Here is a 27,142-nt window from a genome sequence, read left to right on the forward strand (position 1 = left end):
GCGTGAGAACAGACAATATTCTGCGGTGGAATTTCATCTGGAACGTCTCCTGCTTTTTCTGCAGTCGGGAGTGGATGTGGGCCTAGGTTCCATTAAAGTCCAGATTTTGGCTTTGTCTATTTTCTTTCAGAAACAATTGGCTTCTCTCCCTGAGGTCCAGACATTCTTGAAAGGTGTTCTACACATCCAACCTCCCTTTGTGCCTCCCACGTTACCTTGGGATCTCAATCTGGTGCTGCAGTTCCACCAATCGGACTGGTTTGAACCGTTACAGGAGGTTGACGTAAAGTACCTTACGTGGAAGACCGTCACACTGTTGGCCTTGGCCTCAGCGAGACGTGTGTCGGAACTAGGGGCGTTGTCTCACAAAAGTCCCTACTTTAATTTTACATGAAGACAGAGCTGAACTCAGAACTCAACAGCAATTTCTTCCTAAGTTGGTGTCAGCTTTTCACATCTACCAACCAATTGTGGTTCCAGCTGTGACGGACACCTCTGCTAAGTCTTTGGATGTTGTGAGGGCTTTGAAGGTGTATGTAAAGAGAACAGGTCGTCATATAAAATCTGAATACTTGGTCAGGTTTGAACACATTTGCAAATTTCTACAAGTTTGATACTTTGGCCTCTGAGGACCTTCAGTTTGGTCAATCAGTTCTGCAGGAACTTCAGCACTCTACCACCCGGTTTGGGAGCTTTGGTACTTCCCCATGGTACTTAATGGATTCCCAGTATCCTCTAGAACAGCGTGCGGTTGTCAGGTGTGCCGCAGCCTGCTGCTCACCGGCCACCAGAGATGCCCTGCACAGTGCTCCACCCAGTGGCGGAACTACTAGCTTCATTAGTAATGAGACGCTGCCGGTGAGCTCCGGGCCATAAAGGAAGCAGTTCTGGAATGTAAGGGGAGGGGGAGCCCGCTCCGTAGTAAATTCTGTCCCCTGAGCAGAGTCGCGCAGACGTCATGGCACGACGCTGATGCCTAATGTTTGCCGCCGTGCTGTCACAGAAGAAAAGAGACCCGCGCGTCTGGTGAGTTTAAGTGTGAAGGAGGGTACAGGCTGTCAAGACAGAGCAGAACAAGGTAAGTTACCTGGGGTAGGCAGAGAGTTTGAAGGGCCGGAGCAGCACATTAATGGCCATACATGGGGAGGGGGGGAGACGCAGTATTGGGAAAACGGAGGGGGAGAAGGAGCATTCACTACTGTAAATACAACAGGGGGACCACACTATTGAGAGTACAGTGGGGAGCTGGCACATCATTGCACCATATTAAGGGGCACATCACTAGCAATACAGAGGGAGGACATAGTACTGACAGAACAGTGGTTGGAGCACATTACTGGCAATAGAAGAGCAAGTAGGAAGTACCTTAATGGCAAAAGAGACGATTGGGAGGAAAACAGCACTATGATGGTGATACACAGGGAAAAGGGGATGTACATTATTGTTGGTGGTGCAAAATAAAGAACATATGGGAGAAGGGGGTTTTCAGGCACATAATACTGGACATACTGTATAGATGGGGGTGGAAACATGATACAGATTATAATACAGAACATACAGACAACTATAGTGCAAAACACTTTTTGCAAAATTTACAGATATGAGTGGGTGAAAAGAAATACAGAACATGCAGACATTAAGCAGAACATTCACATATATGGGTATGGGTTCAGATAGTGATGGTGAGGTAAGGGGTCAGGCAGTGATGGTGAGTAAGGGGTATGTCTGGGTAATGTATGGGGTGGCAGTGTGTTTGATTTATACCTGTGGGGGCCAATGTGTTTAATTACTGTGGGGGCCAAAGTGCTTGATAAATGTCGAGGCCAATGTATTTGAGATCTGTGGGGGCCAATGTGTTTTTTTCCCCCGGGGGTAACGGATAGCGTGCCTTGGGAGTTTAAAGTCTTGTTAGGCGTGCCGCGAGTCGAGAGAGGTTGAACATCACTGCTCTAGAACATAAGAGTAAATAGGATTTTTATTACCTACCGGTAAATCCTTTTCTATTAGTCCATAGAGGATACTGGGCGCCTGCCCGGTGCTTCGTTTTCCTGCATTGTTACTTGGTTAAGTATTCTGGTTTGTTCAGCCGTTGCTGTTCATGTTTAAAGTTTGGTTAGCATGGCTTTCCTATTGTTCTGTGAGTGCTGGTTCGTAATCTCACCACTTTTATTACAGTATCTATCTTTCACTCAAAGTATGTCCGTCTCCTCCGGCACAGTTTCCTAGATTGAGTCTGGTAGGAGGGGCATAGAGGGAGGAGACAGCGCACACTATCAAATTCTTAAAGTGCCCAAGGCTCCTAGTGGACCCGTCTATACCCCCATGGTACTAAATGGATTCCCAGTATCCTTTACGGTCTACGAGAAAAGGATTTACCGGTAGGTAATTACAATCCTATTTTTTTCCTCAAACTTCCCCTGAACCTACCTCCTTCCAGTTTCAGAGCATGTCCTCGTGTTCTAATACTTCTCTTCCCACCTGGACTTAGTTAAAACCCTTGATATATTTGAAAGTTTCTGTCATGTCCACCCTTTCTCCTTCTCTGCTCCAAACTGCTCCAACTATACATGTTGATTTCTTAGTCTTTCTGAGTATGTTTTGTGATGTAGGCCATGCCCCATTTTAGTTGCCCTTCTTTGTACAGTCTGTAATGTATTAATATACTTCTGAAGATATGGCCTCCAGAACTGAACACAGTATTCTAGATAAGGCCATACCAGTGACCTATACAGTGACATTACTTCTTTCTTTCTGCTGCTGATTCCTCTCCCTATGCAACCAAGCATCTTACTAGCCTTGTTCATTGCTTTGCTACATTGCTTACCTTCCTTTAAGTCACTTGAAATAATTACTCCTAAATCCCTTTCCTTCTCAGTAGTTTCCAGTATAGCACCATTAATACTATATTTGGCTTTTGAATGTTTGAGACCCAAGTGCATGATTTTGCATTTTTTTGGTATTAAACTGTAATTGCCACACTCTCTTGACCATTCCTCTAGTCTACCTAGATCCTAAATAATTTGTTTTATCCCTCCTGGTGTGTCTACCCTGTTGCATACCTTTGTGTCATCTGCAAAAAGGCATACTTTCCCTTTAATGCCATTTGCAATGTTACCAATAAAGAAATTAAAAAGCACTGGTCCAAGTACAGATCCCTGCAGTACTCCACTGGTAACATTCCCCTCCTGTGAATGCACTCTATTTACTACAACTCTCTGTTTTCTATCCATTCAACCATCTTCGTATCCAGTCCCAAACATTCAAGTTTATTTATCAGTTTGTGATGTGGGACAGTGTTAAAAGACTTACTAAAGTCTAGATAAGCTATAGCTATGGCTCAACCTTTATCTATTACTTTAGTCACACAGTCAAAAAAGTCAATAAGGTTTGTTTGACATGATCTCCCCCCCAGTGAATACATGCTGTTTGGGATCCTTTAAATTGCTGGATTTGAGATAATCTACAACTCTTTATTTAAAGAGTATTTTCATCAATTTCCTTACTACTGATGTAAGGCTCACTGCTAGGTAGTTGCTTGCTTCTTTCTTGCTTCCACTTTCGTGCAGTGGGACTACGTTCACTCTTTTTTTCAGCCCTCTGGAATTACTTCTGTAGCTAGTGACTGGTTGAATAACTCTGTTAATGGTGCTACCAGCACCCCTTAAACTCTGCTAGGAGTCTATTCAGTTACTGTCAGATTTTTTTAAAAAGTCAGAAAAACGTCACTTTCCAACTTTTTTAGATCAAGTTTGGATCCGACCTATTCAATTATAGTGCTGTTTTTTCCGACTTTTTAAAATATCCGACTTGTCGGAAAACATGTGGATCGGTGGATTAGCCGCGGATCCACGTGTTTTGTTGGATTTGCGGGTGATTCCGACAGATTTTTGGCCCGTTTTTGACAATGTCAATCTCAATCCGACTTTTTTGTCAATGTCAATCCCAATCCGTTGTTGAAAATGGGCAAAAACCTGTTGGAATTTCCTGCAAATTGAATACTGAACTGTCGAATCCTTTCCGTCGGAGAGGATCCGACAGGCATTGAATAGACCCCTTAGTACCCTTGGATGTATCCCATCTAGCCTCACTGATTTATCCACTTTCAGCTTTGAGGGTTCTGTTAGGACCTTCTCCTCTGTAAATGTACTTGTTTCATATTTCTGAATATCTCTGCAATTTAACTGTGGCCCGTTCCCCTCTCTTTCAGTAGTGAATACTGAGCAAAAATAATTAAGAATATCCGCTATTACATTGTCTCCCTGGGTTGGGTATGCCTTACCGGTGCTGGGGATGCCAGCGGTCAGTATACCGACCGCGGGATCCCAACAGCAGAATGCCAGTGGAGGGAGGGAGAGCGCAACGAAGCCCCTTGCGGGCTCGCTGCACTCGCCGTGCTGCGGGCTCGGTGGCTCAGGTTCTATTCCCACACTTTGGGTGTCGTGGACACTGACAAGTGGGAATAGTCCCTGCTAGTCGGCATGCCGACTGTCGGGATTTTGAGTGGGCGGGATGTAGGGGGAGGTATTGTGACTGCCGGTCACATAACTACATCCCGTCTCACTCAACAAGCCTCCCAGTATCTGTCTTTAGTCTTATTATTCCACCTTTTGTTTTTCTCCTTTCGCTTATATACCTAAAAAAAAAGTCTCCATCTAACAAGATATATCTCTTTGTCTTCATTATTTTGTGTCTGCTTATACTGTATATCCTAAAAGCCATCTTGTTTGCTTTCACAATACTTGCTGCTTCTTATATAACAGTGCTATGGTCTCTCCTTCACTAGACTCTCTAGAATGCTAAGAGATTCTGGCAGGGGCAAATTGGGACAGCAGCATGATCAGGACTGTCCTGTCAGAATTTGGACTGTTGTCCTGTTCTCTCCTATCGGTCTTGCAGCTTTAACTGTTTGACGTTAGTGTGTATAGCCCAGTTGCTGCTTGCCCAGAACGTGTAATGTTGCTTCAGTATTTGGAAAGGAGATACATTCTGTTGACTTCCTGGAAATCCAACTGAACAATATAAGCCTCTTACACTTCTACTCTCCCCCAAAACACCCACATTTAATAAATAATGAAATTAAAATACTGGTATACACAGTCTGTGGATTCTTCTGCTCTCCTAGGTCTGTCCCGTCCCCCTAGTAGAGGGAGCTTTTGGGCGGGCAGCGCACTCCCCAGCTCTCACTGTGCAAGCATGTTGGAGATGGGACAGACGTCACAGCAGTGGTTCTCAAACTGTGTGCCTAGGCACCCTGGGGTGCCTCAGGGCACTTGCAGGGGTGCCCTGGATTGGTGGTCCAGGACCAATTCAAATTATTTATGGTCAATGTAATAATAGGCAGAACCAGTGCTGGCGGCTGCCAATCATAAGATATGTGGGCAAACAGAAGCAAATGTTGTCCCTTACCACACAATTGAATCTAAGGTTGACACATACTGGATAAACACAATTTGCTTAATTTAATATTTCTTTCTAAATTTCTCAAGAAACTTTTGGCGTAGGGATGCCATGAAAAAAATTCTGATTCAAAAAAGTTTGGGAACCACTGTCTTACATAATTATTATATAAATTAACACCCAGATTTAAAATAGAAACCCTGCATTACATTATTTGCTCCTACAATATTTTAGTATAACCCATTAACCTCTCATTAAACTAATGGTGTGTACACACGGTGAGATTTTTTTCTTTCGATTTTGACTATATAGTCAAAATCGCAAGAAAAGTTAGTGCAGATCGCAAGGTGTTATGCCACTTGCGATCCCGATGCGCGGTCCCGCTAGGTCGGTATCGCAAGAAAAGATAGACACTGCAGGCAAGTCAATCCTTGCTAGATCGGTGTACTATAGTTCATCTCACATGTCAATTACATCTCACATAAGCCAAAATCGTAAGCACACATAGTCCATATCTCAAGAAAAGTTAGTCAAAATCGGTGGTGCTGGGCTCCGGGAAGTTCAGGGGAAATCGCAAAGTGAAAATCGGGCATAGCAAGGATCTCACCGTGTGTACACACCATAAAAGCCATACACTAAGTAAAAACTGACTCCATAATAAATGAATAGCCTATTGGGTGATATTTTCCATACTCCGAGTCCCACCAGCTGTTACATGACAATAATAGCACCCACACACTACAGAGATAATTCCAATACATTAATATTCTACCCCACAAACATTAATAGCCTCACACACATTGCATTGATACCTCAAAACTTGACTTTCTCAGCATACATTTTCTTACAGTACTATCATGCAGACTCTTCTGTCTTCCTTCTGAATAGCTATAGCAGGTGAAAAGTGTGGGGAAATGAGTGGGGGAGCAATTGACAGCAAACTGAGCTCCTAATGGCAAGGCGATCTTTGCTGCAGAACATTTAATACAATAGTTGATCCCTTGAGATGTGTCTAACCACCTGAAAGGGAATTAATGCCAGGCCAGCCACCAGAAGTCCAGGTCAGCCACCAGAAGTCCAGGTCTGACCTAAACTGGGTCCACAGATCCCATCTCTACATGACAGCACAGCTGTGCAGGGCCGTATTAAGCCTTGGGGGACCTAGGGCACTTTAAACAGCAGGGCCCATCCCCACTCCTCTGGCCCACCTCATTTTGTTAGCACCGCCCCCCAGATCTGGATTAAGACTTTGGGGTTCCTGGGACAATAAGACAGGGGCCCTAATGTCGAAAATTACATACAAGATATACATATTAATATTCTATCTATCTATCTATCTATCTATCTATCTATCTATCTATCATGTACACACCCAATACCCAATGCAACAGGACCTGGTGCTTTTAATATAAAATACACACACATTAAGGGGTCTGTTTGAAAAACTAAGCAAAAATGTACACCAGAAATTGCCACTTTTACTTTGTAACTTTTGGCTTTATATATATATATATATATATATATATATATATTATGTGTTTTAGTGCCAGGACAGCTTTTGTGGTAAAGGGCTGTCCCGGTGAGGAGATTTCAAACATCTTTCGCATTTGCAAAAGATGTTTGTGTGCTCGGTTCATGCACAAATGAGCATTGGTGAAGTCAGCCAGATGCGGGTCAGCAAAGCCGACTTGGCAATTGTGAGGCGACCAGGGCAGCGGAAGAAAGCGGTAAGAGAGAGACTTACTTGCTTTTCTCCATTTGTCCAGGTATGAAGGCACAAAACGGCATTTAGACATGTAATTATTTGTCAACTATATAAATACCATTTCTTCACAGCCCCCATTATATCCAGTGGTTCCGGTATGAATGGTCGACATTATTAAGGTCGACAGTCATTAGGTTGACCAGTATTGGTTGACATTGACATTGTCGACATGCACAAATGGTAGATACCTGAAAATGGTCGACACATGAAAAGGTCGACATGGATTTTTGAACTGAATTTGGTGTCATTTTTTCCGTAACATGACCAGGAACCCCAGTTAGTGTACCGCGTCCCCTTGCACCTCGCTGCGCTCGGCACAGGTTACTATTCCCAAACGTAGTCTACGTGGATGGTAAAGTATGAAAAAGTTAAAAATCAATTGTTTTTTTTATTTTTTTATTAAACCATATTGACTTTTTCATGTGTCCACCATTTTCATGTATCAACCATTTGTCCATGTCGACCATGTCAATGTCGACCAATAGTGGTCGACCTAATGACTGTCGACCTTAACATTGTTGACCATCTGAACGGATACCATATCCAATGGGGGATGCAGGAATGTGTAAGGAGCAATTAAAAAGTGGAGTAATCAGTGATTTCGTAGCACGTGTCATGTTACTAAATACAGAGAAAACAAAGGTATGTCCTTCTCAGACTAATATGCTGAAGAAAAGCCATATTTTTGTTCACTAAATAGACCCATTAGTGGCACTAAGGGTCACCTTCTATTTAATTGAAAATTTCAAACAAAAAAAGTTGTTGCTCTTCAGGATCGCTTCATGTACGTAAATGGTGTGCCTGCTTTATCTTTCCATGCAGTGACAGTCTGTGCGGCTAGCGTTTCAGCGCACTGAGAGGCGAGCCTGTGCAGGCTTCTGCTTTATATCCTATTTGGGTCAGACCAGACGGCCGTCGGCAGCCTGCCACTGCACAGTGAGCTGAGCGGTCAGTGGCTTTGTGGAGCAGTCAGTTGACGGCTGTCAGCGACTGCTGTTGCTGATCTGTGGATCGGATCAATGAAGATCCAGTCTGTGGTAAGTGCGGGGGCCCTCTTTGAGCAGGGGGCCCAGGGTACTTACCCCCGGAGCACCCCCTTAATCCGGCTCTGCAGCTGTGGAAGCAGAGTAGGCCCATAAGTCAAAGTTATGTGTTGTGGCTGACTCATGTGTCAGTGTGCACTGCATGCCATTCACCCATAACAGACATGCCACTGCTCACAGTATATTTACACCATTTCCCTTAAATGGTATATACTATTTCCAATCACCCCCTTTATGACGTTTTCACAACTACTATTTATTTATTTTCAAAAAACATAAGCAGCAGTATCAATCTTAAGGTGGGTACACACTAGGCGATGCACTCGGTGAGCGACATCACATATACCGCTTTCAGATCGCAAATGACGGATCCCACCCGGTAAGAGAAACGTGTCCTTACCGAGTGGGATCCGGCGGGGGTGCCTCCTCTCCCTTTGCTGTGAATAGGAACCGTGTCGCATCGACGCGGCTCCCATTCACACTGCGCCTGACCCGGTATTCAACCCGGGTATAATCCTTCTTTTATACCAGGTTGAATTACCGGGTCAGGCGACCCGCTAATTCACGCAAAGTGCTTTCACATCGCACACTGACCCGTGTCGACACGGCAATATGCCGTGTCGATACCGGGTTATTTGTGCGATGTGAAAGGGGTATTAGTGTTTCCCCTCTCAGGCAGGGCCGTGCAACAGTGGGCATAGACACAGTGCGATATCTCTAACGATATCGCACAGTGATTTCATGCCACGGCCAGCCGGAGCATGCAGCTTTGGACGATGTGTCCAAATCGAGCTGCATGCACAACCGAGACCGAGGGTCGCTAAGGACCCGCTGGGCCGCGCATCGCTCGTCGTCGGCTGCATACACGCTGGGCGATATAGTAAACTATATCGCTCAGGATAGGTAAAATGAGCGATATAGTTTACTGTATCGCTACGTGTGTATGCACCTTTACACCCCATAGGAAAAAAAAGTAATATTACCATTGTACAACACTCCCATAATAACCAGGAAATAGGAGGATTTCCACTATACCAGTGCTGCTCAAACTGTGTGCCTAGGCACCCTGGGGTGCTATGAGGCTCTTGTAGCTTGCAGGGGTGCTCTGGGTTGGTGGTCCAGGACCAAATAAAATTATTTATGGTCAAAGTAATATGCAAAACCGGTGCTAGTGGCTGACAATCAAAACGTGTCAATCAGAAGAAAAACTACGCTACCACATAACTGACCCTAAGGAGGACAGGTAAGCACTATTTACTTTAAAAAAAAATTCCCAAATTTATCAATAAAATTTTCTCTGACGTCCTAAATGGATGCTGGGACTCCGTAAGGACCATGGGGAATAGCGGCTCCGCAGGAGACTGGGCACAACTAAAGAAAGCTTTAGGACTACCTGGTGTGCACTGGCTCCTCCCACTATGACCCTCCTCCAGACCTCAGTTAGAATCTTGTGCCCGGCTGAGCTGGATGCACACTAGGGGCTCTCCTGAGCTCCTAGAAAAGAAAGTATACTTTTAGGTTTTTTATTTTCAGTGAGATCTGCTGGCAACAGACTCACTGCTACGAGGGACTAAGGGGAGAAGAAGCGAACCTACCTGCTTGCAGCTAGCTTGGGCTTCTTAGGCTACTGGACACCATTAGCTCCAGAGGGATCGAACACAGGACCCGACCTCGATCGTCCGGTCCTGGAGCCGCGCCGCCGTCCCCCTCACAGAGCCAGAAGCAAGAAGATGGACCTGAAAATCGGCAGCAGAAGACTTCGGTCTTCAACAAGGTAGCGCACAGCACTGCAGCTGTGCGCCATTGCTCCTCATGCACACCTCACACTCCGGTCACTGATGGGTGCAGGGCGCTGGGGGGGGGGGAAGGGGGCGCCCTGAGCAGCAATATTAACACCTTGGCTGGCAAAAAAATCACAATATATAGTCTTAGAGGCTATATATGTGAAAAATACCCCTGCCAGAGATCCATAAAAAAGCGGGAGAAAGTCAGCCGAAAAAGGGGCGGGGCTATCTCCCTCAGCACACTGGCGCCATTTTCTCTTCACAGTGCAGCTGGAAGACAGCTCCCCAGGCTCTCCCCTGTAGTTTTCAGGCTCAAAGGATCTATAAAACATTGCGCTTTAAAAGGTATAATGTAAATTATCAATGTGACAATAAAAATTAGTTTTGAAAAAATGGCTGTGAAGTAGTCAGAAATGAGGTTGGGAGACTGTTTATGAATAATAAGAAAAGTACATTTTATTTATACCAAATCATCCACCATGTGGAGAATAAAATAAACATAAATGTAGTTTTAAGAAAGCATCAATTTAGTTAATTATTCCAAAATGCATGGTTGGCTGTTATACCAACTCTATTTTAAAAGCTGTGTTATAATTAGATCAATACTAAAGTGTCCTCTTAGGAAACAATATAGATCAGTAATTGCACTCCTTTGCACGTTCCACACAAATAGACTGATGGCTTTCAGTGCCGGCGTCCCGGCTACAGTTTATAATTCAGGGTGAACTGAAGACCGCTGCCTGTAATTCTCACAAATGTGTATAGGTCGTCCCTCCTTTCCCGGTGGTGAGGTTATCACCGCCCCGGGCGTGATGTAACGTGTGTCCGTATAACGGATGGGATCAAGGGACTCACCCGTCTCTCCGCTGTGATGTTCACTGCCGTCTCCCCTCTCCCGGTGGTGAGGCCGTCACCGCCCCGGGTGATGTAATCGGAGGGTTCGTAGTTGTTACCCGCTGGGATTCCGCCGTCTGCACTATGCAGCGTGATGGTATTAGCTGACAGGCGGGTTATTACCAACGGTAATGCTGGAATGAGGAGTTTCCTGAGGAAGTTCCAAGGCATTGTGGGACGAAACGCGTTGACACCATTGAATAATCAGCAGTGCACTGGTCCACCACGTTAGAACTCATTTGGCTCTGGAAAATAGCTTGCAGAGGCCCCGCTGCCTATCATCATCAAAGGGCTCCTTCCAACATTACCGTTGGTAATAACCCGCCTGTCAGCTAATACCATCACGCTGCATAGCCTCACCACCGGGAAAGGAGGGACGACCTATACACATTTGTGAGAATTACAGGCAGCGGTCTTCAGTTCACCCTGAATTATAAACTGTAGCCGGGACGCCGGCACTGAAAGCCATCAGTCTATTTGTGTGGAACGTGCAAAGGAGTGCAATTACTGATCTATATTGTTTCTTAAGAGGACACTTTAGTATTGATCTAATTATAACACAGCTTTTAAAATAGAGTTGGTATAACAGCCAACCATGCATTTTGGAATAATTAACTAGATTGATGCTTTCTTAAAACTATATTTATGTTTATTTTATTCTCCACATGGTGGATGATTTGGTATAAATAAAATGTACTTTTCTTATTCATAAACAGTCTCCCAACCTCATTTCTGACTACTTCACAGCCATTTTTTCAAAACTAATTTTTATTGTCACATTGATAATTTACATTATACCTTTTAAAGCGCGATGTTTTATAGATCTTTTTTGTTTAGTTTATGCTAGAGACTCTAACCAAGTCTCAAAACATACGCTGCTGTTTGCCTACACTGGTTGTATTTATATATAGAATAATTATTTCTTATATATATATAAGCGCCGGGAGAGTGGGACTGGCATACCACTGGAGATCTGTATCCTCTCTATATCCTAGTTCAGGCTCAAAGGGTTAAAAAGAGAGGGGGGGCACTAAATTTAGGCGCAAAATTGTGTATTATAGCAGCTATAAGGGAAAAATCACTGTGGGTAGTGTGAATCCCTGTATTATATAGCGCTTTGGTGTGTGCTGGCATACTCTCTCTCTGTCTCCCCAAAGGACTTTGTGGGGTCCTGTCCTCAATCAGAGCATTCCCTGTGTGTGTGCGGTGTGTCGGTACGGCTGTGTCGACATGTTTGATGAGGAAGGTTACGTGGAAGGCGGAGCAGATGCCGATAAATGTGATGTCGCCCCCTGTGGGGCCGACACCAGAGTGGATGGATAGGTGGAAGGTGTTAACCGACAGTGTCAACTCCTTACATAAAAGGCTGGATGACGTAACAGCTGTGGGACAGCCGGCTTCTCAGCCCGTGCCTGCCCAGGCGTCTCACAGGCCATCAGGGGCTCAAAAAACGCCCGCTACCTCAGATGGCAGACACAGATGTCGACACGGAGTCTGACTCCAGTGTCGACGAGGTTGAGACATATACACAATTCACTAGGAACATCCGTTGCATGATCTCGGCAATGAAAAAATGTGTTACACATTTCTGACATTAACCCAAGTACCACAAAAAAGGGGTTTTATGTTTGGGGAGAAAAAGCAGCCTGTGTTTTGTTCCCCCATCAGATGAGTGAATGAAGTGTGTGAAGAGGCGTGGGTTCCCCCGATAAGAAACTGGTAATTTCTAAAAAGTTACTGATGGCGTACCCTTTCCCGCCAGAGGATAGGTCACGTTGGGAGATATCCCCTAGGGTGGATAAGGCGCTCACACGTTTGTCAAAAAAGGTGGCACTGCCGTCTTAGAATACGGCCACTTTGAAGGAGCCTGCTGATAAAAAGCAGGAGGCTATCCTGAAGTCTGTATATACACACTCAGGTACTATACTGAGACCTGCAATTGCCTCAGCATGGATAGTGCTGCTGCAGCGTGGTCTGTTACCCTGTCAGGACAGGGATACTATTTTGCTAACCATAGAGCATATTAAAGACGTAGTCTTATATATGAGGGATGCACAGAGGGATATTTGCCGGCTGGCATCCAGAATTAATGCAATGTCCATTCTGCCAGGAGGGTATTAGGGACCCGGCAGTGGACAGGTGATGCTGACTTTAAAAGGCACATCTGCCTTATAAGGGTGAGGAATTGTTGGGGATGGTCTCTGGGACCTCGTATCCACAGCAACAGCTGGGAAGAAAATTTTTTACCTCAGGTTTCCTCACAGCCTAAGAAAGCACTGTATTATCAGGTACAGTCCTTTCGGCTTCAGAAAAGCAAGCGGGTCAAAAGGCGCTTCCTTTCTACACAGAGTCAAGGGAAGAGGGAAAAAAGCTGCACCAGACAGCCAGTTCCCAGGATCAAAAATCTTCCCCCGCTTCCTCTGAGTCCAACGCATGACGCTGGGGCTCCACAGGTGGAGCCGGGTGCGGTGGGGGCTCGTTTCGGGAACTTCAGCGACCAGTGGGCTCGCTCACAGGTGGATCCCTGGGTTCTGCAAGTAGTATCACAGGGATACAAGCTGGAGTTCGAGGCGACTCCGCCTCGCCGTTACCTCAAATCAGCCTTGCCTGCTGCCCTCGGAGAAAGGGGAGGTAGTACTGGCGGCAATTCACAAGCTGTACTTCCAGCTGGTGATAATCAAGGTACCCCTCCTTCAACAAGGCCGGGGTTACTATTCCACAATGTTTGTGGTACCGAAACCAGACGGTTCGGTGAGACCCATTCTAAAATTGAAATCCTTGAACACTTATATACGAAGGTTCAAATTCAAAATGGAATCGCTCAGGGCGGTTATTGCAAGCCTGGACGACGGGGATTACATGGTATCACTGGTCATCAAAGATGCTTACCTGCATGTCCCCATTTACCCTCCTCACCAGGAGTACTTCAGAATTGTGGTACAGGACTGTCATTACCAATTCCAGACGTTGCCGTTGGTCTGTCCCCGGCACCGAGGCAATGGCCGAAATGATGATACTCCTTCAAAAAAAAAAAAAAAAGGGAGTTATAATTATCCCTACTTGGACGATCTCCTTATAAAGGCGAGGTCCAGGGAGCAGTTGTTGGTCGGAGTAGCACTATCTCGGGAAGTGCTACAACAGCACGGCTGGATTCTGAATATTCCAAAGTCGCAGCTGGTTCCTACGACGCGTCTACTGTTCCTGGGTATGGTTCTGGACACAGAACAGGAAAAGTGTTTCTCCCGGAGGAGAAGGCCAAGGAGTTGTCATCTCTAGTCAGAGACCTCCTAAAACAAATACAGGTGTCGGTGCATCAATGCACGCGAGTCCTGGGAAAGATGGTAGCTTCTTACGAAGAAATTCCATTCGGCAGGTTCCATGCAAGGATCTTCCAGTGGGATCTGTTGGACAAGTGGTCCGGGTCGCATCTTCAGATGCATCGGCTGATAACCCTGTCTCCAAGGGCCAGGGTGTCGCTGTTGTGGTGGCTGCAGAGTGCTCATCTTCTAGAGGGCCGCAGATTCGGCATACAGGACTGGGTCCTGGTGACCACGGATGCCAGCCTTCGAGGCTGGGGGGCAGTCACACAGGGAAGAAGCTTCCAAGGACTATGGTCGAGTCAGGAGACTTCCCTACACATAAATATTCTGGAACTAAGGGCCATTTACAATGCCCTAAGTTAGGCTAGACCCCTGCTTCAACACCAGCCGGTGCTGATCCAGTCAGACAACATCACGGCGGTCGCCCATGTATACCAACAGGGCGGCACAAGAAGCAGGATGGCGATGGCAGAAGCCACAAGGATTTTCCGATGGGCGGAAAATCATGTGTTAGCACTGTCAGCAGTGTTCATTTCCGGAGTGGACAACTGGGAAGCAGACTTTCTCAGCTGGCACGACTTCCACCCGGGAGAGTGGGGATTTCATCCAGAAGTCTTCCAAATGATTGTACACCATTGGGAAAGGCCACAGGTGGACATGATAGCGTCCCGCCTCAACAAAAAGCTAAAAAGATATTGCGCCAGGTCAAGGGACCCTCAGGCGATAGCTGTGGACGCTCTGGTGACACCGTGGGTGTACCAGTCGGTTTATGTGTTCCCTCCTCTTCCTCTCATACCCAAGGTACTGAGGATAATAAGAAAAAGAGGAGTAAGAACTATACTCATTGTTCCGGATTGGCCAAGAAGAGTTTGGGACCCGGAACTTCAAGAACTGATCTCAGAGGACCCATGGCCACTGCCGCTCAGACAGGACCTGCTGCAGCAGGGGCCCTGTCTGTTCCAAGACTTACCGCGGCTGCGTTTGACGGCATGGCGGTTAAACGCCGGATCCTGAAGGAAAAAGGCATTCCGGAGGAAGTCATCCCTACGCTGATTAAAGCTAGGAAAGAAGTGACCGCAAACCATTATCACCGCATATGGCGAAAATATGTTGCGTGGTGTGAGGCCAGGAAGGCCCCAACGGAGGAATTTCAGCTGTGCCGTTTTCTGCACTTCCTACAGTCAGGGGTGACTATGGGCCTAAAATTGGGTAACATTAAGGTCCAGATTTCGGCTCTGTTGATTTTCTTCCAGAAAGAACTGGCTTCACTGCCTGAAGTTCAGACATTTGTTAAGGGAGTGCTGCATATTCAGCCCCCTTTTGTGCCTCCAGTGGCACCTTGGGATCGCAACGTGGTGTTGGATTTCCTAAAGTCGCATTGGTTTGAGCCACTTAAAACCGTGGATTTGAAATATCTCACGTGGAACGGTAGAGATGAGCGGATTCGGTTTTACTCGGTTTTACTCGGTTCTCAAACCCGAATCTTATTGGCTATCCAAAACACGTGACATCCGTGAGCCAATAAGATTCGGTTTTGAGAACCGAGTAAAACCGAGTAAAACCGAATCCGCTCATCTCTAGCTGGAAAGTGGTCATGCTGTTGGCCTTGGCTTCGGCCAGGCGTGTGTCAGAATTGGCGGCTTTGTCATGTAAAAGCCCTTATCTGATTTTCCATATGGATAGGGCAGAATTGAGGACTCGTTCCCCAGTTTCTCCCTACGGTGGTATCAGCTTTTCATTTGAACCAACCTATTGTAGTGCCTGCGGCTACTAAAGACTTGGAGGATTCCAAGTTGTTGGACGTAATCAGGGCCCTGAAAATTTATGTTTCCAGGACAGCTAGTGTCAGGAAAACTGACTCGCTATTTATCCAACAAGCTGGGTGCTCCTGCTTCAAAGCAGACTATTGCTCGCTGGATCTGTAGTACGATTCAGCTTGCACATTCTGCGGCTGGACTGCCGCATCCTAGATCAGTGAAAGCCCATTCCACGAGGAAGGTGGGCTCTTCTTGGGCGGCTGCCCGAGGGGTCTCGGCTTTACAACTTTGCCGAGCAGCTACTTGGTCGGGGTCAAACACATTTGCAAAATTCTACAAGTTTGATACCCTGGCTGAGGAGGACCTAGAGTTTGCTCATTCGGTGCTGCAGAGTCATCCGCACTCTCCCGCCCGTTTGGGAGCTTTGGTATAATCCCCATGGTCCTTACGGAGTCCCAGCATCCACTTAGGACGTCAGAGAAAATAAGAATTTACTTACCGATAATTCTATTTCTCATAGTCCGTAATGGAGGTGTGAGGTGTGGTGCCTCTGGACTGGCTGAGCTGGATGGCTTTAGTGTGGCATACCTTTACATTCTATTAACACTTTTCACTTATTAATTTTCTAACACTATTTCTCCATTTTAATTACATTTCATTTTGTATCACCCCCTCTATAGCTTCGGCTTCCTAAATACTAATTTATTAACACTATAGTTTTTTACACTGGTATGTCACGCTGTGCTTTCTGGCTCATTCTGGTGTTTTGGGGTGCCACACCCTGCACCTAGATATAGCGCTAGGGACCCCAAATATACAGAGAGGCCTTGATGCGGCTTTGGGGCTTAACCACACATTTGCGCAAATATGTGTAACGAAGATCTCTGAATTCTATTATCATGTGGGATTTATATCTGGTTACTGTTATCCATTCAGTGTGCTGGGGAAACAATTGCTTTTTTTGATGCTGGGACTTCCGTAAGGACCATGGGGAATAGCGGCTCCGCAGGAGACTGGGCACAAAAGTAAAAGCTTTAGACTAGCTGGTGTGCACTGGCTCCTCCCCCTATGACCCTCCTCCAAGCCTCAGTTAGGATACAGTGCCCGGACGAGCGTACATAATAAGGAAGGATTTTGAATCCCGGGTAAGACTCATACCAGCCACACCAATCACACTGTACAACCTGTGATCTGAACCCAGTTAACAGTATGATAAACGTAGGAGCCTCTGAAAAGATGGCTCACAACAATAAACAACCCGATTTTTTTGTAACAATAACTATATACAAGTATTGCAGACAATCCGCACTTGGGATGGGCGCCCAGCATCCACTACGGACTATGAGAAATAGAATTATCGGTAAGTAAATTCTTATTTTCTCTGACGTCCTAGTGGATGCTGGGACTTCCGTAAGGACCATGGGGATTATACCAAAGCTCCCAAACGGGCGGGAGAGTGCGGATGACTCTGCAGCACCGAATGAGAGAACTCCAGGTCCTCCTCAGCCAGGGTATCGAATTTGTAAAATTTTGCAAACGTGTTTTCCCCTGACCAAGTAGCTGCTCGGCAAAGTTGTAAAGCCGAGACCCCTCGGGCAGCCGCCCAAGATGAGCCCACTTTCCTTGTGGAATGGGCTTTAACAGATTTTGGCTGTGGCAGTCCTGCCACAGAATGTGCAAGCTGAATTGTACTACAAATCCAATGAGCAATCGTCTGCTTAGAAGCAGGAGCACCCAGCTTGTTGGGTGCATACAGGATAAACAGCGAGTCAGATTTTCTGACTCCAGCCGTCCTGGAAACATATATTATCAGGGCCCTGACTACGTCCAACAACTTGGAGTCCTCCAAGTCCCTAGTAGCCGCAGGCACCACAATAGGTTGGTTCATGTGAAACGCTGAAACCACCTTAGGGAGAAATTGAGGACGAGTCCTCAATTCTGCCCTGTCTGAATGAAAAATTAGGTAAGGGCTTTTATATGACAAAGCCGCCAATTCTGAGACACGCCTGGCTGACGCCAGAGCTAACAGCATGACCACCTTCCATGTGAGATATTTGAATTCCACAGTGGTGAGTGGTTCAAACCAATGTGATTTTAGGAACCCTAAAACTACATTGAGATCCCAAGGTGCCACTGGTGGCACAAAAGGAGGCTGTATATGCAGTACCCCCTTGACAAACGTCTGAACTTCAGGCAATGAAGCCAGTTCTTTCTGGAAGAAGATCGACAGGGCCGAAATTTGAACCTTAATGGATCCTAATTTTAGGCCCATAGACAGTCCTGCTTGCAGGAAATGCAGGAAACGACCCAGTTGAAATTCCTCTGTGGGGGCCTTCTTAGCCTCACACCAGGCAACATATTTTCGCCAAATGCGGTGATAATGTTTCGCGGTTACATCCTTCCTGGCTTTGATCAGGGTAGGGATGACTTCATCTGGAATGCCTTTTTCCATCAGGATCCGGCGTTCAACCGCCATGCCGTCAAACGCAGCCACGGTAAGTCTTGGAACAGACAAGGTCCCTGCTGGAGCAGGTCCTTTCTTAGAGGTAGAGGCCACGGGTCCTCCGTGAGCATCTCTTGCAGTTCCGGGTACCAAGTTCTTCTTGGCCAATCCGGAGCCACGAGTATAGTCTTTACTCCTCTCCTTCTTATGATTCTCAGTACTTTTGGAATGAGAGGCAGAGGAGGGAACACATACACCGACTGGTACACCCACGGTGTCACCAGAGCGTCCACCGCTATTGCCTGAGGGTCCCTTGACCTGGCGCAATATCTGTCCAGTTTTTTGTTGAGATGGGACGCCATCATGTCCACCTTTGGTTTTTCCCAACGGTTTATAATCACTTGAAAGACTTCTGGGTGAAGTCCCCACTCCCCCGGGTGGAGGTCGTGTCTGCTGAGGAAGTCTGCTTCCCAGTTGTCCACTCCCGGAATGAACACTGCTGACAGTGCCACCACATGATTTTCCGCCCAGCGAAGAATCCTTGCAGCTTCTGCCATTGCCCTCCTGCTTCTTGTGCCGCCCTGTCTGTTGACGTGGGCGACTGCCGTGATGTTGTCCGATTGGATCAATACCGGCTGACCCTGAAGCAGAGGCCTTGCTTGACTTAGGGCATTGTAAATGGCCCTTAGTTCCAGGATATTTATGTGAAGAGACGTTTCCATGCTTGACCACAAGCCCTGGAAATTTCTTCCCTGTGTGACTGCTCCCCAGCCTCTCAGGCTGGCATCGGTGGTCACCAGCATCCAATCCTGAATGCCGAATCTGCGGCCCTCTAGAAGATGAGCACTCTGTAACCACCACAGGAGAGACACCCTTGTCCTTGGAGATAGGGTTATCCGCTGATGCATCTGAAGATGCGATCCGGACCATTTGTCCAGCAGATCCCACTGAAAAGTTCTTGCATGGAATCTTCCGAATGGAATCGCTTCGTAAGAAGCCACCATTTTTCCCAGGACTCTCGTGCATTGATGCACTGACACTTGGCCTGGTTTTAGGAGTTTCCTGACTAGCTCTGATAACTCCCTGGCCTTCTCCTCCGGGAGAAACACCTTTTTCTGGGCTGTGTCCAGAATCATCCCCAGGAACAGTAGACGTGTTGTTGGAATCAGCTGTGATTTTGGGATATTTAGGATCCACCCGTGCTGACGTAGCACTACCTGAGATAGTGCTACTCCGACCTCTAACTGTTCCCTGGACCTTGCCCTTATCAGGAGATCGTCCAAGTAAGGGATAATTAAGACGCCTCTTCTTCGAAGAAGAATCATCATTTCGGCCATTACCTTGGTAAAGACCCGTGGTGCCGTGGACAATCCAAACGGCAGCGTCTGAAACTAATAATGACAGTTTTGTACCACAAACCTGAGGTACCCTTGGTGAGAAGGGTAGATTGGGACATGGAGATAAGCATCTTTGATGTCTAGAGATACCATATAGTCCCCTTCTTCCAGGTTCGCTATCACTGCTCTGAGTGACTCCATCTTGAATTTGAACCTTTTTATGTAAGTGTTCAAGGATTTTAGATTTAAAATTGGTCTCACCGAGCCGTCCGGCTTCGGTACCACAAACAGCGTGGAATAATACCCCTTTCCCTGTTGTAGGAGGGGTACCTTGATTATCACCTGCTGGGAATACAGCTTGTGAATAGCTTCCACTACCGCCTCCCTGTCGGAGGGAGACGTTGGTAGAGCAGACTTCAGGAACCGGCGAGGGGGAGACGTCTCGAATTCCAATTTGTACCCCTGTGATACTACCTGCAGGATCCAGGGGTCCACTTGCGAGTGAGCCCACTGCGCGCTGAAATTCTTGAGACGGCCCCCCACCGTGCCTGAGTCCGCTTCTAGAGCCCCAGCGTCATGCTGAAGACTTGGCAGAAGCGGGGGAGGGCTTCTGCTCCTGGGAAGAGGCTGCCTGTTGCAGTCTTTTTCCCCTTCCTCTGCCCCGGGGCAGAAATGAGTGGCCTTTTGCCCGCTTGCCCTTATGGGAACGAAAGGACTGAGTTTGAAAAGACGGTGTCTTTTTCTGCCGAGAGGTGACCTGGGGTAAAAAAGGTGGATTTTCCAGCCGTTGCTGTGGCCACCAGGTCCGATAGACCGACCCCAAATAACTCCTCCCCTTTATACGGCAATACTTCCATATGTCGTTTGGAATCCGCATCACCTGACCACTGTCGCGTCCATAACGCTCTTCTGGCAGAAATGGACATCGCACTCACTCTAGATGCCAGGGTGCAAATATCCCTCTGTGCATCTCGCATATATAGTAATGCATCCTTTAAATGCTCTATAGTTAATAATATACTGTCCCTATCCAGGGTATCAATATTTTCAGTCAGGGAATCCGACCAAGCCACTCCAGCACTGCACATCCAGGCTGAGGCGATTGCTGGTCGCAGTATAACACCAGTATGTGTGTATATACCTTTTAGGATATTTTCCAGCCTTCTATCAGCTGGTTCCTTAAGGGCGGCCGTATCGGGAGACGGTAACGCCACTTGTTTTGATAAGCGTGTGAGCGCCTTATCTACCCTAGGAGGTGTTTCCCAACGTGCCCTAACCTCTGGCGGGAAAGGGTATAGTGCCAATAATTTATTAGAAATCAGCAGTTTTTTATCGGGGGAAAACCACGCTTTATCACACACCTCATTTAATTCATCTGATTCAGGAAAAACTACTGGTAGTTTTTTCACACCCCACATAATACCCTTTTTTGTGGTACTTGTAGTGTCAGAAATATCCAATGCCTCCTTCATTGCCGTGATCATGTAACGTGTGGCCCTACTGGACATTACGTTTGTCTCCTCACAGTCGACACTGGATTCAGTATCCGTGTCTGGGTCTGTGTCGACCATCTGAGGTAACGGGCGTTTTAGCGCCCCCGACGGTGTCTGAGACGCCTGAACAGGCACTAATTGATTTGCCGGCTGTCTCATGTCGTCAACAGTTTTTTGCAAAGTGCTGACACTGTCACGTAATTCTTTAAATACGACCATCCAGTCAGGTGTCGACTCCCTAGGGGGTGACATCACTAACACAGGCAATTGCTCTGCTTCCACATCATTTTCCTCCTCATACATGTCGACACAATCGTACCGACACCCAGCACACACACAGGGAATGCTCTGAAAGAGGACAGGACCCCACGAGCCCTTTGGGGAGACAGAGGGAGAGTTTGCCAGCACACACCAGAGCGCTATATATATACAGGGATAACCTTATGTAAGTGTTACTCCCTTTATAGCTGCTGTTTTATATTAGCTGCCAATAGTGCCCCCCCTCTCTTGTTTTACCCTGATTCTTGTAGCAGGACTGCAGGGGAGAGTCAGGGAGCCGTCCTTCCAGCGGAGCTGTGAAAGAAAATGGCGCTTGTGTGCTGAGGAGAAAGGCTCCGCCCACCTCTTCGCTCTTCTGGCTCTGTAAGGGGGCCGGCGGCGCGGCTCCGGGACCCATCCAGGCTGAACCTGTGATCGTCCCTCTGGAGCTAATGTCCAGTAGCCAAGAAGCCCAATCCACTCTTCACGCAGGTGAGTTCGCTTCTTCTCCCCTTAGTCCCACGATGCAGTGAGCCTGTTGCCAGCAGGACTCACTGAAAATAAAAAACCTATTTAAACTTTTACTTCTAAGCAGCTCAGGAGAGCCACCTAGCATGCACCCTTCTCGTTCGGGCACAAAAATCTAACTGAGGCTTGGAGGAGGGTCATAGGGGGAGGAGCCAGTGCACACCAGCTAGTCTAAAGCTTTTACTTTTGTGCCCAGTCTCCTGCGGAGCCGCTATTCCCCATGGTCCTTACGGAAGTCCCAGCATCCACTAGGACGTCAGAGAAAATAAGATTTTACTCACCGGTAAATCTATTTCTCGTAGTCCGTAGTGGATGCTGGGCGCCCATCCCAAGTGCGGATTGTCTGCAATACTTGTATATAGTTATTGTTTAACTAAAGGGTTATTGTTGAGCCACCTGTTGAGAGGCTCAGTTATATTTCATACTGTTAACTGGGTATAGTATCACGAGTTATACAGTGTGATTGGTGTGGCTGGTATGAGTCTTACCCGGGATTCAAAATCCTTCCTTATTGTGTCAGCTCTTCCGGGCACAGTATCCTAACTGAGGTCTGGAGGAGGGTCATAGTGGGAGGAGCCAGTGCACACCAGGTAGTCCTAAAGCTTTCTTTAGTTGTGCCCAGTCTCCTGCGGAGCCGCTATTCCCCATGTCCTTACGGAGTCCCAGCATCCACTACGGACTACGAGAAATAGATTTACCGGTGAGTAAAATCTTATTATTTTATCCTAGGGGTGCTGTGAAAAAAATGCTGATACTCTAGAGCGCTGGGATTTAAGAAAGTTTGGGCACCACTGCTCTATACAATAGCACTGACCTATTTTTTATTAGTGGCTTTCAGTCCCATTATATATGCTCGGGTACCAGCTTACATATTCCCTTCAGGCCAGTATCATCGGGGCAGCTGAGTATCCTTAGTGCAGTGTCAAATTATTTTTTATCACTACGATAAGCGAAATAAAAGATCACTGCTAAATAGGCTCCATAGTTTCAAATGCAGCGCCAGCTTTGGTTTTAGCTGTTTAGGTGAGCCTGTGAGAATCTGTGATGATGCCAGCGTACATCACAGTTGTTACATTTGTTATGCTGTAGCAGGGTGTATATGATATACTATTGTGCTTGAGAGATTCTGCAACACCTCATTTGCCAAAATGAATCATCTCAAGGCAAGTACTTAGGGGGTTAAGTACTTAGGCTGCCGTTTTCGCAGTGCAGTGATCAGGTCACTACTGCGTATGTGTATGCACCGCAATGCGCAGGCACGAAGTACGGGTACAAAGCGGATCGTTGCTGGGCGATGGATTTAATGAAGAATCCATTCGCACAGCTGATCGCAAGAAGATTGACAGGAAGAAGGCGTTTATGGGTGTCAACTGACCGTTTTCAGGGAGTGGTTGGAAAAATGCATGCGTGTCCAAGCATTTGCAGAGCGGGTGTCTAACGTCAATTCCGGGACCGGACAGGCTGAAGTGATCGCTGCGGCTGAGTAAGTTCAGACCTACTCAGAAACTGCACAATCTATTCTTTTTTAGTGCTCGGCTGCACAGGCGTTCGCACACTTGCAAAGCTAAAATACACTCCCCAGTGGAGGCGATTATGCGTTTGCACGGCTGCAAAATGTAGCTAGTGAGCGATCAACTCGGAATGACCCCCTTAATCACTTCCTGGTTCTCTGTACAATCCACTTAACACTGGTCAAACACTATAAACCACCATACATCATTCCCACTTAAAAACCCCTAAAGGGGGGTACACACGGAGGGATGTTCACTTAATTTCTAAGCAATCTGACCAGATTACTTAGAAATTAGGAACACAACGCTCTGTGTGTAGGTGTGCCGGCGACAGCAATGCGTGATCCCACGCGTCGCTATCGCCGGCTCTAGATTTGGTATGCTTGCATGCCCAATCTAGTGAGAACGGTCATTTCACCACTGGGAGAAATGAGCGGTCCCCTTCGTGTCCCCCCAACCCCCCCCCCCCCCAGCACACATCACGCTGTGTGCTGAGCAGGGTAGAGATGTGTGCTGAGCGGCCTGTGATAGATCGTTCAGCACATATCTTCGGGAGAAATGTCCCGTGTGTACCCCACTCTACATCTACAATCCATTATTTTATCCATCCTTGTATCTACTTTATGTACTACTATTTTTCGGTTCATTTGCTAGAAATTTCTTCTTTAAAAAAACACAGCAAAAGCAGTTGTCTGACAGGAATGTAAAAAATTACTTATCAATAGGTTGATAATATTGTAGCCTTTATTATTGGAATGTCCTATCAGCAATTCTAGATCTGAATATAAGCATCATGTTGGAGGTTTGTATAGTGTATCTAGAGTAGACATTTGGGTTTCATGGCAAGAAGATCCCTCACTTAAACAGTAAGTGGTGGTATAACATTCCACCAAATACATGCAAGAGGTCCAGGTGGGAGGTTTGAGCAGGTTTAAGACTGCAAATGCATCATCACAGCTCTGACCCTGCTGCGTAATGACGCAACTTGTACCACTTCACAGCAGGTGGCGGGTCCACTATGACGCAATTTACAACTAGCCATTTGCCCACTTCACTGGGGATATGGGAGGCTGGTCTGATCTCCTGGTAGTCCAGGAAAGTGCCCCAAAATTATGGAGTCTCTAGCGCATTCCTATAGAAAAGACATGCATGATTGAGTATTCATAATATCAGTAGATGTGCATGGTACACATAATATAATCTGAGGTCAATTAAATTAGTCAATAATTATGACAATAAGCAGATAATGATACTAGGCAGAGAATCAATGCAATTAAAGTTCAATTTGTTGTAGTCTAATACTAATACCGATATAAAATAAACATGAAATAGAAAAAAAAGCTGTTTTATTTATCTTAATCAAGGGAAAGTAAAATGGGGTTAAAAATAAAGGAGAAAGATGAAGAGGGCAAATCATTCATCACTTTTCATCTATATAATATAATATAATAAAAACATTCAATCTATGCTATTAAAAATGGTCATGACTGCTTAATAACTAATCACTGTTTATATTCTGTTTAGCAAAATTTATTTTAAATTAATTTCCCTGTAGTCCAGCATTACCTAATGAAGAGCAGCAGAGTAACGAAGAAGAGCAAAACAACAATTCTGGCAGAAGTAAGTAAAACTGTGCTACAGTAACATAGTAACATGGTATCTAAAGTTGAAAAAAGACAATTTGTCCATCGAGTTCAACCTATTTGTGGTCTTCTCTGCAGTATTATTTTTGGTACGCACCATAACCCTGGATATCCTTATCCATTAGGAATTTATCTAACCCATTCTTAAAGGTGTTGACTGAGTCCGCCATTACAACTCTCTCAGGCAGGGAATTCCAAACACGTATTGTCCTTACTGTGAAAAAACCTTTTTGCCGCTTTGTGCGGCATCTCCTCTCCTGTAAACTACGCGAGTGTCCACGTGTCCTCTGTGCTGATCTTACCAAAAACAGGTCCCGCACAAGCTCTGTGTATTGTCCCCTTATATATTTTTAGATGTTGATCATGTCCCCTCTTAGTCTCCTCTTTTCCAGTGTAAACATGCCTAGCCTTGCAGGCCTTTCCTCGTATTCCAGCGTCTCCATGCCCTTAATTAGTTTGGTCGCCCGCCTCTGAACCTTTTCTAGCTCCAGGATATCCTTTTTGTAGTATGGTGCCCAAAATTGTACACCGTATTCAAGTTGTGGACTCACTAGTGATTTATATAATGGGAGTATAACACACTCGTACATCAGTTCACCGTTTTATGCATACTAATACCATTTTATGCATATTAATATCTTATTAGCCTTCTTTGCTGCAACCCTACTTTGGGCACTGCTGCTTAGTTTGCTATCTATGTGAATACCTAAGTCTTTTTCTGGTACAGAATCCCCTAATATTACCCCATTTAGAATGTAGGTGTTATTTTTGTTCTTGCTACCACAGTGCATTACCTTACACTTGTCTGTATTGAGCTCATTCTCCATTTGGCTGCCCATGCTTCTAGTTTAACTAAGTCGTTCTAAAGAGACTCAGCATCCCCCTCCGTATTTATAACCTTACACAATTTGGTATCATCATCAAAAATTTACACCATGCTCTCTAGACCTACTGGCCCTCATTCCGAGTTGTTCGCTCGGTAATTTTCTTCGCATCGCAGCGATTTTCCGCTAATTGCGCATGCGCAATGTTCGCACTGCGCCAAGTAAATTTGCTAAGAAGTTTGGTATTTTACTCACGGCATTACGAGGTTTTTTCTTCGTTCTGGTGATCGGGTGTGATTGACAGGAAGTGGGTGTTTCTGGGCGGAAACTGGCCGTTTTATGGGTGTGTGTGAAAAAACGCTGCCGTTTCTGGGAAAAACGCGGGAGTGGCTGGAGAAACGGGGGAGTGTCTGGGCGAACGCTGGGTGTGTTTGTGACGTCAAACCAGGAACGACAAGCACTGAACTGATCGCACTGGAAGAGTAAGTCTCGAGCTACTCAGAAACTGCACAGAAAAATCTTTTCACAATATTGCGAATGCTTCGTTCGCAATTCTGCTATGCTAAGATACACTCCCAGAGGGCGGCGGCTTAGCGTGTGTAATGCTGCGAAAAGCGGCTAGCGAGCGAACAACTCGGAATGAGGGCCCCTGTTAGGTCGTTAATGAAAATGTTGAACAATAGTGGTCCAAGTACAGACCCTTGTGGCATACCACTTAGCACTTCAGTCCAATTTGAAAATGAGCCATTAACCACAACGCGCTGCTCCCTATTATCTAACCAATTTCTGACCCAAGTGCATATTGTGCTCCCTAGCCCTATTTCTTGTAGCTTATAGATAAGTCGCATGTGTAGTACTGTGTTGAAAACTTTGGCAAAGTCTAAAAATATTACATCTACCTCCTTACCCTGATCAAAGTTTGCACTTACTGTTTCATAAAAGCCAAGTAAGTTGGTTTGACATGATCTGTCCTTCACAAATCCATGTTGATTCCGTTTTAATGACCTTATTGGCTTTAAGGAACTTCTGAATACTATCTCTTAGAATACCTTCCAATACTTTCCCCACTATAGATGTAAGACTAACTGGTCTATAATTACCTGGTTCAGCTTTACTTCCCTTTTTGAATATTGGCACTACTTCTG

At 46.1% G+C, this 27,142-nt stretch overlaps 1 protein-coding gene and 1 long non-coding RNA gene across 9 annotated transcripts in view; one reads left to right on the forward strand and one right to left on the reverse strand.

The window, feature by feature from the left end:
• Positions 1-27,142, forward strand: part of RASSF4 (Ras association domain family member 4) — a 467,259-nt gene that overhangs the window by 321,393 nt on the left and 118,724 nt on the right. For all 8 annotated transcript variants that reach the window (XM_063958615.1, XM_063958612.1, XM_063958620.1 and 5 more), the window contains one exon: positions 25,086-25,150. In XM_063958615.1, coding sequence (XP_063814685.1) covers positions 25,086-25,150 — 65 coding nt within the window. The remainder of the gene's footprint in view (positions 1-25,085; positions 25,151-27,142) is intronic.
• LOC135055035 (uncharacterized) overlaps positions 1-27,142 on the reverse strand; it is a 272,995-nt gene that overhangs the window by 14,514 nt on the left and 231,339 nt on the right. The window lies entirely within an intron of this gene.

This window comes from Pseudophryne corroboree, chromosome 3 (assembly GCF_028390025.1).
Source record: "Pseudophryne corroboree isolate aPseCor3 chromosome 3, aPseCor3.hap2, whole genome shotgun sequence".
Taxonomy (NCBI): Eukaryota; Metazoa; Chordata; class Amphibia; order Anura; family Myobatrachidae; genus Pseudophryne; species Pseudophryne corroboree.